At 39.4% G+C, this 15,937-nt stretch overlaps 1 protein-coding gene across 5 annotated transcripts in view; it reads right to left on the bottom strand.

Moving 5' to 3' along the window:
• Positions 1 to 5,768: 5,768 nt before the first annotated feature.
• Positions 5,769 to 15,937, bottom strand: part of gabra3 (gamma-aminobutyric acid type A receptor subunit alpha3) — a 177,364-nt gene continuing 167,195 nt past the window's right edge. For 4 of the 5 annotated variants that reach the window (XM_023962376.2, XM_078930323.1, XM_078930324.1 and 1 more), the window contains 2 exons: positions 7,854 to 7,892; positions 5,769 to 7,713 (listed from right to left, as the gene is read on the bottom strand). In XM_023962376.2, the coding sequence (XP_023818144.1) occupies positions 7,393 to 7,713; positions 7,854 to 7,892 (360 nt within the window). In that variant the 3' untranslated portion in view covers positions 5,769 to 7,392. The remainder of the gene's footprint in view (positions 7,714 to 7,853; positions 7,893 to 15,937) is intronic. The other variant, XM_023962377.2, reaches the window with a different exon arrangement.

Genomic DNA, 15,937 nt, shown 5'->3' with positions numbered 1-15,937 from the left:
ACTTAACGCACGTCAAAGTCGCGACACCAAACATCACGTGATACACCCCGCTAAACTTAAACCCAAACAACCAAAATGAGCAAAAAACAAACTTCTTTATAAAGTTGCTTTGACAAAGGGAAACGGTCCAACGAAGGGACAGAAGAGGAACCTGCACCCGCTAAAAAAGGTAAATCTGCCTTTAACAGGCAGCGGTAAACGTGCCTTGCGTTGCACCTCAACCCCCCCCCCCCCCACCGGTCCGCGATAAACGTGTCTTGCGTTGTACCGGTCCGCGGTGACAAAAAGGTTGGGGACCACTGCTTTAAAGCTCAAAATGTTGCTTTTGCATAATATAGACCCTTTCATATAAAACTAATAATGACATATATATTTTTACATTTTTATTGAACATGAATTGGAAGCTTCTTCAGACCATTAATTAGCAAGTGTTCTACACAAATGAATACATTTAGAATTGCAATCGTAGTAAATTATATCTTTTATTTGTGTGCATTTAGTCACTTTCAGCCTTCCATAGTTTGCAGCCAAAGAGGGATTCTAAAGACTCCAAGACAAAATACATCATCCTTTTAATCTCCATTTCCATTTGCTACATCTCATACAGTAAGCACATGAACGAGAGAGAGCAACATACAGAGTCCAGTGATTGAGCACATGAGAGCAACTCGGCCAAGGAAAACACAAAGTCCACAAAGTTCCTGGAGCTGTCTTTGTGGAGGAAGTCTTTGATCTGTCTGTGAAGGGGCATGCAGTGGATTCGCTGGAAGGGGAACACAGTGTGTACCACTCTGCTTGCAGACAGCTGCTAGTTCACAGTTAGGGGTTTGGAAAGTGCACACAAGGTACTGATCCAATAAAAAGCTTTTCTCTACTGTACTTTTTTACACCATAAACCTTGATGTAAGACAGGAGAATAATTGGGATTAAAAAAAAGACATACAAATATTCACATAAAACTATTGGATTTGATTTCACAACATCTACAAATTCACAATTTAGTAACATTTTCTGAGCAGTTAAGGGTTGTTACTGTTTATAGTTTGTTTAGCTGATCTATTTGTCTACGGCTTTGCTAGGCATCAGATTTGCATCATTGCTGTAGAGGTTATATTGTATAAAACATATAATGCTTTACTAGATAGCATAAATATATTCTTCTAGAGTCATACTCTTCATAAAATGTATCTTGATGGATAGGATGACATGTTAGTTCAGATGTTAACTCTGGCCCTGTGAAAAAAGACTTGCATGTAAAATACAATCAAATGACAACAGCACTGTCTGTCTGTTAAAACCTTTAAAGACCCACTCTGATGAAACTGGTGTTTTTAACACGTTCTTGTGACACATAAAGAAAATTAACCTTGAAGGGAGCTCTCAGTAAGGGGTGACAGAAAGGGGGGCGGGGTTGCTCCATTTTAACAGTTCCATCCACAACTCAGAGGTGAATTTTTAACGAACTCTTGCTGCTCTGCAGAAACTATATCCTGGAAGACAACAGGGTTTTTAGATTTTGGCCAAAAAACACCATAACAATAATTAGGAGGATTGTGAACATTTTTAGAATAGAGCAAAAGATGATCTAAGTGGATCTTTACATTAAAAAAAAAATACAGGCGGTTGTTCTTTTATGCCATACTATGTACAAAGCTGTAGAAATACAATTCATAACTACTGGTGTAGAGTTACCCAGCTTGTAAATATTTTTGATCTTTTACATGATGTAGTTGTTGTGGCCACTTGTTTTTCAGTTTGTTTACTTCTATTCAGCTGCCAGGTTTTACAACTTGTGTTATTGTGGTATTTTCTCTTTTCATTGACATCTAAGAGCATCAAACATGAGTTAAAGTGGAATTAACCCAACACACAAACCTTGTACTTGAGTATTTATATCTCATTATTTCCTTTTATTTATTAACATTAGACACTTGCATCATCAGATCCTCAATTAGCTACAGTCAAACAAGAAATGTAAGACAAATCAGATCTTATGGCTGTCGTTCCAACCTACTGAAACATTTCATTGATTGAATAAACTAATCAGGTGGGACTGAAAAAGCTAAAAGTCTTCAACACAACATGTCTGTTCTGAATGATGTAAAAGTATACTTCGAGTCAAACATGGATCTATCTAAAAGAAATACTCCTTTAGATCCAAGATCTTTAAGACTTTTGGAAATCAGACGGTTTTGTTGTAGCTTTCTTCCTGTTTATTTAATTAATTTTATCTATTGTATACTGAAATTATTTCCAAATGGCTTTTCACCAGCACTTCAAAATACCTGAAATAATTCAAATAAATAACATTTATTTCATATAATGCTTTTAAAAAAGGAAAAAAGCACTGGGTTTAACCCCTCTGTGCCAGAGGATTTTGATTTCAGTGCAGCTGGACGGCTTCGGCCGCTAAAGATGTTCCAGTCAAAGCAGCCTTTCCAGAAAAGCTTTGCTGTATCCCAAAAAGCTTTGCTCATCCAATGTAAGTCAAGTAGATGCACACTCAAAAAAATAAACAAAAATGATTGATTTTCAAAATAAAACAACCAGGTTGGAATTGTAGTAATTCTAACAATGACTCGTCAAAATAACATCGTACAGACAGTAGGTTGATGCAAGGCTGCATGTAAACCATTTAGGGGATTTAGATGTTATTTCCACAATACAAGAAAAGAGATCAGTTTTGGAAATTAAAAACAGATGGATGGATTTATAAAAGGTCAAAATGTGCCTGGAGAGAGAAGAGGTTGGGCTTAACTTTGTGGGGAATTGTCAAAGGAGAACTGCACACAGTGGAGAGCAGTAGTAGGAATGTTGGTGCAGTCTGGCTTGTCATGACCTTCAAGCCTGCCAGTGTCAGTGTTTTGCTGTTATTTCTTAGTGGTAATCCAAGTTCTGCAGCGAAGTTTAGTCTTTATCACCAGAACTGTTTTTTTGGGTTCCTGTTTTCACCCCTCCTAGTATCAGTTGCTGATCACCCCACATTTGGGTTATTTATCCAATGATTACACTCATAGGCTATCTTACTTTCTTGTGTCTCCTGTTAAGTGAAGGGTTGCTCTTCACCGAGCTGTGAATGCTGACAACAAACTGGAGGCATGAAAAGTTTTTGAAATGGGTAAAAATCATAGATGGATATTTATATTAGATCATTGACTGTACAATGAGAACTGGCTGAGTGATCCCTTCCCCCTCGCGTTTCAAATAGGAAGGACCCGCTGGTTCAAAGAAGCAAAAATCTCATACTTCCATTTAGAAATAAAAAGCTGTTACACATTCATTTTATTTGTCAGAATAACCATTCTTGCTCTGATACCCTTTTGACATGTTTTTGAAACCATATTTCTACTTTGTTGTAAGTTATTTAAGTTAGAAACTGAAACATTTGAGTGACAGATTTTGCTAAGCCTGTTATCAAGGGGTGTGGCCCTCCAACAAGCTCACTTTTGATTGGTGCGAGTGGCTGCCATAGAAACAATGACTCAGAGCAACTCAGATCAATCACTGCTTACTGACATCATCATGCTGCAACAAGGCAATGTCGGTATCACAAAACAAACAGCGACAAAGTTGACTTCCTTAGGTGGAGCCAGAAGTAAGCCATTTTCCATGGGTGACTCACTCACTCAGACCAGTTGTAAAAAAACAGTATTCCCCCTTTATTTGCGGGGGTTAGGGACCAGAGACACCTGCAAATACGCAGAATACATGAATATGGAGAACCGACCGCCCACCCTCGTGGCCGAAGAATGTCCGTCACTGATCCTTACTCGTTAAAAACCCTTCTGAAACATTTCTGATGCTTTGAAAAAACACTTGTTAAAAAACATTGGTATATTGCTCAACACAGAGATTTTTTTCAATTATTATTCAGAACAGTAGACTGTACTGTTGCGAACTTTACAACGTATATCAGGAGTGTCACTCTGTGCCATAAAACCAGAAGTCCGTGCTTCCTCCTTCATCAGTTAATTGCAATAGGTCATTCATAGGCTTGTTTCATTCATATTAAAAACCTACTCTGGATGATAATTATTCTACACGATTATATTCTTCAGCGCATCAGGATATTTTCCGGATGCTTTTGAGTCCGCTGATTCCCTTTCTTCGTGAAGGGACACAAACTTTGGTTATAGAGATTCAGGAACCGGTGGAAATATCTGTGAAATATTCTTTAGCAGTCGGCAGGGATGCCGACGGGCCGGCATGCTCTTCATCTCCGCTCCCCTCCTCCCCTGCAACACCTCTTGCGGACGTAAAAATCTCATACAAGCCCCTGAGCTGAGTTTTTGTGATGAACTGGAGGAGTCACGTGACTGAAATAAATCTGTGTATACGTGAAACCGCGAATGGTGAAACGCAAATGCATGGGGGAAGACTGTCCAGTCACTGTACTGAAAGGATCATTTCTTTTCTAAAATTCAGGATTCCGCATGGCAAAAGCCTGAAGTGGGTCTGGCACATTGACCAGAGTTTAGCTGCTTTAAACAAGTGATAAGAACAAAGTAAAGTGAGTTTTTGAAACAAGACTGTACATGCATTTAGTTTTTGGAATCAATTCTGGGAGTCAATGGAAAATTGCTCCAGCTTGCTTTCTGCCTCCTTACTGAGATCCAAATGACTGATAGAAGTGTTTGTTTAGATTCTTAAATTACTCATCCTGTATGTCACAGGTCATTCAACCTGTTCTGCTAAAGTTTTTAAAGCTACTGAAATAATTTGTAAGACAATTATTTCCCCAAAATTGGCACAGATTTGTCAGGAGCTGGCTCACCCTTGACTACTCTGTTCATTTAACAGTAACTGAAAGAAAAAAAAGTAATCTGACATTCCATTAGTTTTAAGTGTGCATGAAATGCCTGTTAACACCAGGTGAACTTTAGAACAAATTGAAACGATACTGAAAATCATGGAATTTGTATCTCCAGCTTGTTGCGAGAAGCCCCAGCCAGTTGAGATCCCACTTTAACTTGTTGTCAGTTTTTGGGGTGCAATTTTGCAGAGTACCGTTAGTCTGCATTTTGGTTCACTTCACAGAGACTGTGGCACAAATCAAAATAACTGCTGATAACGACTGAGGTGACACAAATACTAAGCCCTAGTTCAGTATGACACACATCATTATTGGAGGTTTCAAAAAGAGAATATGTACATATTGTCATGCATAAACCTACAGGAGATACACTGTACATAAGTGGTATTAACAAAACTATACAGAGGCCACAACAACTCTAACTCTGTTGTCTATACACGCATGTGCACTCAGTAGTATGTTGGAGTCTTCAAGGTACTAAATCCCCCATAGAGTATATATATATATATATATATATATATATATATATATATATATATATATATATATATATATATATATATATAGTATGGCAAAAAGGCATAACAGAACTATAAGTAGATGTGCATAAAATTTAAAATCTCAGTAGAGATGATCACTGACATGTTTAGGTGCAAACAAGAGTTTGAAACTAGATGTCACTCAGTAACCTGTACTGTATTTTATGCACTATAAGACGCTCTTAAAAACCTGCCTTATACAAGGATTAATTTCTGGTTGTTTTTACTAATGTCGAAGAGATTTTGAGAGGTTCATGGTGCTCTGTCAAACAAGGCTGCAAACAAGGTTGGGTGTTTTCTTGCGAAAACGCGATTATGGCTAACATGTGGCAGTGTCCGACTGTCTTTTGTTGATGTGGTACTAACAAGATTGAGAGTTAGCATATTCACACTAATGTTAATTTTAGTGTTATCTGTTTTGTTTTTTTTAGGTATTGCAAACAAGGTTCGGAGCTACAGGTATTGTAAATACACTAATGCAGCTAATGTGTGGCATGTCGGACTGCATTTACTTTTTTACGTTCCTAACAAGGTTTGGAGTTAGTAGTCACAGTAATGGTTGTATTAGCAGTATCAGTCTGTTTTTTTACGTGTAGCACACAAGGTTGGGAGTAAGAGGTATTGTCATTATGCTAACGTAGGCAAGAATTCTAACATGGCTAATGTGTAACATGTAACAAACAAGTTCTAGAGTTACTGTGCACATAAATAATAAAGTCCGACTGACAAAAGCCTGATGGACTTATCTCAGGCTCTTTATTTCTCTTTAAATGCGCTTTATTGTTCGGTGCGCCATAAGTTAAAAAATAGACCATTCATTGACAGTGTACCTTATTATCCGGTGCTTCTTATAGTGCAGAAAATATGGAAAATAGTAGTTCTGCCAGTTTTTAGCTCCTCTATGTGAGCATTTAAATACAGCCAGCTTTTATAAGTCTCGACCTCACTATTCGCAGACTCTCCAACTTAATAAAATGGTCACTTTTTGGTCTTTACCAAACACAAAACCAATGATTCACCAGTCAAAACTAGGTGAGAAAGAAATGCATCACATTTATGGAGGAAGAAGGAAAAATGAAAACACAGATTTCAGGGACATCGGCTTGCAAAAGATTTCATGGAAAGTGTTTGGTATGATTTGATAAGAAACGTACATTTAATTTACAAACCCAAGCTGCAGTCAGGACTTCACTCTGAGGTAACAGTTGACTCTGTGTCTGAAAATAAATTGGATCCGGGCTATCTTAGCTTGATCTTCTCACAGGCAGAGGTCAGTTAACCCTTCATACTGGTAGGCAGTTTAACACTGGTCGCTGTGGACAGGTTTTGAAACGTGTGTGTGTGTTGTCTAATGTGAGAGTAAGCAAGCCTTGTTCTTCGTGATGAGTGTATTTACCAAGGCACATAACTTTGCTGTCTTTGAACGCACTCAGCGAACAAAAGGAGCCGGTGGACGAGACGGCAGCCCCTCAGGACTGCAGCAACTGTTGAGGTTCAGTACGAGCAGATGGCCAGACAATTATTAATGATGCTCCTATAAAACAGACCCCCCGATCCATAAGGGTGTTTTAAAGCCAACAGCAAATATCTCGGCTTCTGTTTAATGTAGCATCATCTCCTGCATGTGCATACATGTTGTCAACTCGGTGGATTTGCCAATGCCTTATCATTGGTAATGAGCTGCAATGAGAGCTTCAAATGAATGCTTACTCTTACTTCTCATGAGCAGAACCCAAACATGTCAAAACACAGTGAATGCACAATTTGAGGACTCACTAGGGAACAGGGCCAGAGCTAATTGTGGAAAGGGGAACAAATCCCCCAAACAAAGTCAGGTAGATGTGAGGATGTACCCACTGAGGTCCACTATGACCTATGTGTGTTGGAGTTTGCCTTCTGTCTACACAAACAAGCAAACAAAACAAGATGTTTAGGAGCAAACAGAAACACAGTACGTGCGCACACACATTAAGATGGGATGGACTTGGCCTTCTGGAAACATGTCTACACTCCAAATCCGAGCCTAGCGTTTGGTAAAATTCAGTTTAGGTTGTTGGCCTTCATGATGGCAGGTTTTCTGTTCACGTATGTCGCCCAGTAGCCCAGGTTGAAGATGAAGAACAGCACTGGGAAAATGATGCGTGATATCTTGTCCACTTTGCTGACACGGTTGTAGGATTTCTTTGCCTCTGTGTAGGGGTCATCCATTTTGTGCAGATAGGAGTGCTTGGCCGTGGCTCCCCCGGCGCTCTTGGAAATGGTCGTTAAGCCTTGGTCTTTGGCTACGTTCATTGCATAAGTGGTCCCGACAATGTTGAAGGTGTTGTTTGATTTTTTGGCCAAAGTGGCAGATTCTCTTCTCTGAAAAGGAAAGGAAAGCAGTAGAAGTTTGTCAGCTGCAAAGAAGCGGACTAAACAATACTTCCATTTGAACTCATAAAGAGGAAATAGAAGCAACACCACGAGACACGACACACACAAGAACAAAACAAAAGCCTAACCATATCTTTAATCCTTGCCATGTTAGCCTGAAACGGTTCCTGAAAAGAAAAGTAGAAAAGAAAAAAAGTTTACCAAATATATTAAAATTACATGCTATGTTCATCAGTTTCTGCCTGGAAGCACCCTTTGAACAATTTACATATTGTAAAATGAAAGCTACATTATCAGAAGGAAGCTGTCGTGATAAAACTGTCATGACAGGCTGGTAAAAGCAGAAACGGCTCTATTCTGAATCCCTGCAGACCGGCCTGGTCTGGGCGTCTGATACGGCTAACATTAGCAGCACAGAGCGGCGCCGCAAACAAAGCAAAACAATCCTGCCTGAAAACATGTCTAACAAACTGTATCAATGAGAGAAGCCAGGCCCCTCCAGGCAAGCAGCTTGTGATAAAACCAACATGACAAAGGCTTTGCGAGAGGAAGCAAGCTGGAGAGTCATGATTGATCTGTCTTTCAGTTTGAAATCACACAAGAAGTCCCTGTTTTATCCGCTGAATTACAACCCTTAGATGTCTAAACTTGCATCTGCTGATGAACCTGTCAGCCTAACGGTGTGCACAGCGCTGCACACAGACTGGATGAGGGGAAAAAATTCAGACAATAAGACGGATTACAGCGCCAACTTTCAGTTTCCTGCATGGCACGCAGTCATTTTTGTTCACAGCGTGGCTCCTTTAGAGATCAGCAGTGAAGCTAAACAGTGCATCCAGTCCAAGCTACTTTACATGCCAACAGTTTTTACTTTAGCTGTGAACCCAAATTCAGTTATTGTGCTTTTTCGGCTTCATTTCATTTTCCCTTCCTTGCATCCTTTTCAAGTAGCATAACTAATGTCCTGTCTTCCCCTCTTTTGACATGCTTCAAGACCCATCTTTTATATATTTGCACAAAATGCTCTGGCTTTTCCACATTCTCACTCACATACTCACAACAAATCATAAATCTTTGCATATGGCATCACATTTAGTGTTTGTTCAGTTTCATACTTACAGTAGTCATCACAGGGATACACACATTTTAGGTGTGTTTAAAGGCTGTTTCACACACCCACTACATACATGTTGCAGGTGTTGCACGGATGAAAATTGGTCAAACATGAATATACGTAGGAAAGGTTAGAAAAGGTGTGGACTTTACATCAAATTTTCACAGATGTACGACGAATAAACCATGTTAAAACCACAGAGTAAGTATGAATAAACCACAGATTTAAACGTAAATCAACATAAAACATAAACCGTGCGTGAATATTGCGCTGTTTATATGCAATTCATTATTGATTCATGCGTCAATTAAGTAATTCTGCATATGTGCGCCAAATACATGAGATTAAAGTTATACATCGATGGTACATGCGTGACATATGGAGAACAGTCGTGGAAATCCATAAATTTGTATATACATCTTGCAAAAATCACACACCCTTGCATAAGATTTATGTAATAATTGTGTATAAACAACGTTAAATATGCATGAACTGCGTAATTCTCAACCAACCAAAAATTTTGAACCGCTCAAACCAAATTTCATCGGAACCATCGACAAATGATGAACGGGAGAAACACTTATGAGTTATGTATATCACGCATGTATCATGAAAGACCAAAATTTCATACGTGGAAAATGCGCAAAATGTACGTAGTGGCTGTGTGATATGGCTGGTCTTTTTACCAAAACATTAGGAAAATGTATAAATCTCCTTCATAAAACCAACCAAACATTTCTGGACGGGAACAATTATGAACAACACTTTCTAAATTATCTCTCCAAAAAACCATGGTCAGTACATATATGTTTAACCCTTCAACACCAGAGCTGACATACTGTAAAATCTTGGATCGTTCACGCGATCAACGTAAACCACCTCATTCTGATACAGAGAAAGGTGGAATCAAGAATCAGCTGATTTATGTTGATTGGGTAAGAACTTCACTACTCTAGAGTGTTGCTTGTCAGTACAAAGATGCTTTTCTGCGCTACAGAACACGCTGGAATATTGTTAATTGCGTTTCCGATTGTAGAGTTACGGTACTCGAAAGAATGTAAACGCTGGGAGTAAAGCTCCGGTGTTAAAGGGTTAAGCTGAACAAAGATGTGAAGTATATTTCTAAAATGAAAAAAGAAATCAAAACCATATTTGATAGTTGCTTTTCAGTAGTATTTCTGAATAAAGGCAGACACATTAAATTCAATTGTGGCCTTTAGTGGAAGAAACACTTTATCTGCATTTTATCTTTTGTAGGTCTTAGCACTTGTTGTTGTTGGACTCAAGAGATGAAATGTTCACTTAAAGGTAGGTAGTCCATGCTACCAAACTTAAGAACTAACAATCAGCTTTGGTCCAGTTTTCCAAAAGAAAATGCCTTATCTCATCCAGAATTTCAGAAATTTCAGCATTAAACTTTATTGTCCCAGATATTAGAAATTTGGACTTTAAAGGGGGAAAACTATCATAGATGTTACTGACTTTTAAAAAATACTGACCATTTCGGGCATTCCCCCCCAAAAAAGATCAAGTTAAATTTTTCCTCATTATCAGAATACAATGGTCCCCTATTATATAACAGATCACCTTTGGGGTCTCTGTTTCACATTTTTGAGGACAATTTTGCATGCTTTTTTCTTTTTGCACTGCACATTGTGTTCTGCGTCCTGATTGGTTGTAGTCCTTGTCAATCAGTCTCCACTCTGCCGTGTCTTGTACAGAATGCGTTCAGTTTGCCGGAGTAACACAAATCGTCGACTGCGATCAGATCTTTGTTTTCATTCCATAATACTTGACTTATTTTTCTATGAAGGTTTGAACTTTGAGGGCGTATGAAAGGATAGGAAAATGTTCATATCCTTCTATCAAAAGTGTGTAGTGAGGTGTTTTACAGCCTTAAACCATACATTTAGGTTATATTTAGATGGTAACCCCCACAATAAACAAGGGAACTCTGTAATGCCTCAATGTGAGCAACAATACACTTCCACTCCCCCAAGGTTGATAGTGTTAACGCTAGGAGTTAGGGTCTATGATCACAGGAAGGCCAGAGGAAGAGCCTCTGTAACTCATTTTTCTTCTTCAGTATCCTCAAACGGTTTGTCATCAGCAAACATGACAGCAGTTTTTTAGTAAAGCAAACAAGTCCAGAACAAACTGGTTTAGCAAAAGTTATCTCTGCAGTCATCTTGGGTTTCTTCTTATCTTCTCTATTTATAGTCTCTGGCTCTTATTGGGGCACAAAATAAAACCCTTGGAAATGGAAGTTTAGCTTAATCTTTCAAGACAAACAATCACTATCTTTTGTCTGAGCTCAGGTCAGATTACTTCACCTGCTCATAAGAGTCTTTGAAGACAGTTTGAACATTTCAAATGCTATAAATAGACTTTCACTTCACTTTGATTTAAAAAGTTTCTTGCTTGATTCCAAATTCCCCCATAGTGGGACCTGAACAACAGCAAACATGTTACAGTTTAAAAATTCAAGCGGTAATGGAATAACGGATTAGGGTTCTGGGAAAATGTTTTCTAATTCACTTTCAGGAAGGAAACAGATAGCAGGATGACTGATTCTTCCTTCATAGTGACAGATGCTGAGGATACTAAATCCTACAGACAATGGAAGGACACACTGATCCAACCAGATATGCAGCTCTCATGGTGATGCCTTCCATCATCAGGAAAAACTAATTACCATCATGTTGTGTCAGATGACCTTCATCGTAGCTCAGTGGACTCCTCAGTCTTTGACATTTGAGATGTTCTTGCACAGCAACCTGATGAATGAGCCACACAGTGTCATTTCCTGTTGCTTTGTAGCTCTGCTGTCATCTTGTGTAATTTATATGGTCTAATTACTGAGAAAAGTGTATGTGTGGCACTGGGCTCTGTGTGTGTGTGCTGTGTTTATGAACCTAACATGGCGGAGCACATCATTTACTACTGCCCACACATTCCCGTCCATGGTTCGGAGCAATCTGGCTGCGGGCTGAAGAAGCAGTAAAATCTACATACAATGCCTGGGTTGACCTTGTTTTTCATAATTCCTGCAAGTTGTTGCTTCAGAATTTTGAAGTTTGACTAAGCATCCTGGGGGGAATTGTGCTTTGTTGTGTCCTGCTGTTTGGAGCTCAGTGTGTGCATGCAAGTGAACCATGGGATAGGCTGTCCCTCTCTCTGATTGGAGATGAGGTGTTGACATGTCTAATAGCCTCAAGTGTGTGAGCACGTGTCTATGAGAGAGAGCGGACAGTATGAAGAAGGCTGCATTGCCCCTGATTGTGTCCTTGTGTGTGCATATTTTTTGGACTCTTGCCCAACCAACTCATTTTTTCAACATTTGTTTGCTTTAAGGTTTTGTTATGGCAGAGCTTTATCTGAAGTCTCATTTTGTGCATTATGCAATCCGACTCCGTTGGCTATCTTAACCCTTTAGGCCTTAGTCACGACTGCCATCCACACGGGTGGATACAGGCTGTCTGCGAGCAAGAAAAAGGGAAACCTGTTTGGGGTACACATGAACGATCCTAGTCCACTGGATAAGCCCGTAGAGAAGTCGTACATATTTTTCATGTTTTGAACCCCCAAATCCCATTGGTGCTGTTCATGTGGTAAGTATGCGCTCCTTGTGTGCAGCCTGACTGTTTAAAAACTAGGAAAAAAACAATCAGAGCATAGTTCGTGTGGACATCCTATGGGCAGTAACGTTTCACCTGCATACCACATGCATGAAGCATTTGTGTTGTGAGCGCATGCACCTGCGGTGGAAGGTCAACATACAACAGCATTACGCACACGTCATAAGTGCTTGTAACTTACATTATCCCTACAAATACTTCACGATACACGAACCACACGCACAATGGTCGTTTATTCCATTTTCATGACATCCCTTGAGGTGGCCGTACAAACCTCATGGAAACTTAAAGACACACCTGCTTCCCCCTGAAGATGCAGTTGCTCCTTTCTCCAACCCTCAACTGACCTGGACCACTCAAAACCTGTCTGTGTCAACCCCCGTTGAAGTGCATGTGACTAAGGCTTCTCCTCCTCTCCAATCCTGAAGTTGCTAAATTTGATCCCAGATGTTTTTTGGAGATCTGTTCCATATAGGTTAAATCCTGAAGCGGATGATATTAATTAATTATTTATGAGTGTCCTTCAGCGCCTGACTCTTGTTTTCCACTTAAACCCCTGACCGCTAGTTGGCAGCACCGCACACTCAGCCTCTTTGAGCAGCTCTACACTGCACAAAGCAACTACAAGATCTCAGCTGGAAGCAGCTTGTTTTGTTGATGTGACGTGAACTACTTACAGTAGTGGAAAAAACTGTTGGTACCCCTCAGTTAAGAAAGAAAGTCCACAATGCTCACTGAAATGACTTGAAACGTTTAAAAGTAACAATAAATTAAAATTGATTGAAAATTAAATAATCAAGATCAGCCATTACTTCTAAATTTTTGATTATCAGAATTATTTAAAAAAACAAAATAATGAAAAAGGCCTGGACAAAAATGATAGTACACCCATAAAAGTCTGAGAACTAATTGCCCAGGGGCTCATGATGAACCCAGGTATGTCCTTTAATTGATATCACAGCTGTTTTCAAACCCAAAATCAGTCAGACTGCCTATTTAAAGGGAGACAAATAGTCACGTTGCTGTTTGGGGAAAAGGTGTGTACCACACTGAACATGGACAACAGAAATCGAAGGAGAGAATTGGACATTAGAAACAAAATTATAGACAATCATCGTAAAGGTAAAGGCTATAAAACCATCTCTAAACAGCTTGAAGTTCCTGTGACGACAGTGGCACATATTATTCAGAAGTTTAAGACCCACGGGACAGTAGCCAACCTCCCTGGACGTGGCCGGAAGAGGAAAATTGAAGACAAATTGAGGAGACGGATAGTTGGAACTGTATCCAAAGAGCTCATAACAACCTCCAAAGACATTAAAGGTGAACTCCTAGATCAAGGTACATCAGTGTCAGATCGCACCATTCGTTGTTGTTTGAGCCAGAGTGGACTTCATGGGAGACGTTCAAGGAGGTCACCACTGTTGAAAGTAAATCATAAAAAAGCCAGACTGGAATTTGCAAAAATGCATGTTGACAAGCCACAAAGCTTCTGGGAAAATGTCCTTTGGACAGATGAGACAAAACTGGAGCTTTTTGGTAAGGCACATCAGCTCTATGTTCGTAGACTCAAAAATGAAGCATACAACCAAAAGAACACTGTCCCTACTGTGAAACATGGAAGAGGCTCAGTTCTGTTTTGGGGCTGCTCTGCTGCATCTGGCATAGGGTGTCTTGAAATTGTGCAAGGTAAAATGAAATCTCAAGATTATCAAGGCATTCTGGATAGAAATGTGCTGCCTAGTGTCAGAAAGCTTGGTCTCAGTCCCAGGTCATGGGTCTTCCAACAGGACAACGATCCAAAACACACAGCCAAAAACATTCAAGAATGGCTAAGAGAAAAGCGTTGGACTATTCGGAAGTGGCCTTCTATGAGCCCAGATCTGAATCCCATTGAACATCTGTGGACGGAGCTGAAACATGCCATTTGGAGAAGACACCCGTCAAACCTGAGACAACTGGAGCAGTTTGCTCATGAGGAGTGGGCCAAAACACCTGTGGACAGGTGCAGAAGGCTCATTGACAAATACAGAAACCGTTTCATAGCAGGGATTGCCTCAAAAGATTGTGCAACAAAATATTAAGTTATGGGTATCATCATTTTTGTCCAGCACTATTTCATTAGTTGTTTTTTTTAAAAATAATTTTGTTAATCAACAACTCAAAAGTAGTGGCTGATTTTGATTATTTAATTTTCAATAAATTTTAATTTATCGTTACTTTTGAATGTTTCAAGTCATATCAGTGAGCATTGTGGACTTTCTTTCTTTAACTGAGGGGTACCAACAGTTTTGTCCACCACTGTAGTTTTTACTTGGGATGGGGACCGAACAGAGACTCTGTGCCATGTTGCTGCCAGTATCATGTAAAATCGCGGATTGTGGTGCTTTTTAGTGGGCTCAGATAAGAACGTGAAAAGCACTGCAGCTGCGCAGCGACTAAAGCACGGAGCACTAGGCAAAATGCTATCGTCAAAGCAGGTCAAAATTCTGCAGAACCTATAGATTCTAGTTTAGCCACCGGATGGATCAGAGTGATGTGTACAACGCTCTGAAAAAAGGCCAACGTCATGGCCATGACCGGTGACATACGTGTTTACTTCCGTGTGTGAGAAAATGGAGCCACAGCTGCAGTGCAGACTGTCATGTAAACAAAGCATCTTAGCTATATTAAGGCGTTCTCTTTCACCCTGTCATGCTGCTTCATCACACTTTATTGTTTCCTCAAAGAAGTGGTGTTTTTTTTTCCTTTCCTATTTTTGAAGCTCCGTTCAGGCTCCTGCACCATTTATAAGGACCGGAGAAGCTACATTAAGCAATTTTGAAAACAAACAGCCCTTTATAAAAATTAGACAATGTTGACTGTTTCCTTTACATATTTTAAGTTAACAAAATAAAAGCACTATGAATTTGCTTGGGTAAAAGCAACTTGTATGAGATACAGTTCTTAACATTGTGATCATTAAATGAAATGAATTTTACAATATATTTACAATGAAAGACGTGTTAAAATTCAGATAGAGTTTCTAAGTCATACTCTTGAAAAAAAAGAAAAGAAAATGTGTTCAAGTCCAACATCGGGATACACATTGTATCGCCAGACTCTTGCAGATACACACCAATAACGTGAACCAGTGACCACTCTGTCAATACGTCCTGTTACTACTTGACCATAAAACAATCTAGTTTTAATACACCATGTGCTTTTTAATGTTTTTCTCTTTTTGCTTGATATGTAACGTTTATGGTTTAGGGTTAACCTGCAACCAATATAAAAGACCTATCCTATTTTGGGCAAGCTCACCAAATACACACATCATATGTATTCTCGTCTCTTTATAATCTTTCTTTGTTTGTGAGTCTTTCTTTGACGGAGACACATATCAAAAGACCCTCTCCCCCACATCTTTGGATGGATTAGTCAAGTGTAACCTCCTTTTCTTTTTTTTTACGTTGCAAAG

This window comes from Oryzias latipes, chromosome 14, assembly GCF_053564925.1.
Source record: "Oryzias latipes strain Hd-rR chromosome 14, Olatipes_Hd-rR_3.1".
Taxonomy (NCBI): Eukaryota; Metazoa; Chordata; class Actinopteri; order Beloniformes; family Adrianichthyidae; genus Oryzias; species Oryzias latipes.
This window is presented reverse-complemented; position numbering and strand designations above follow the sequence as displayed.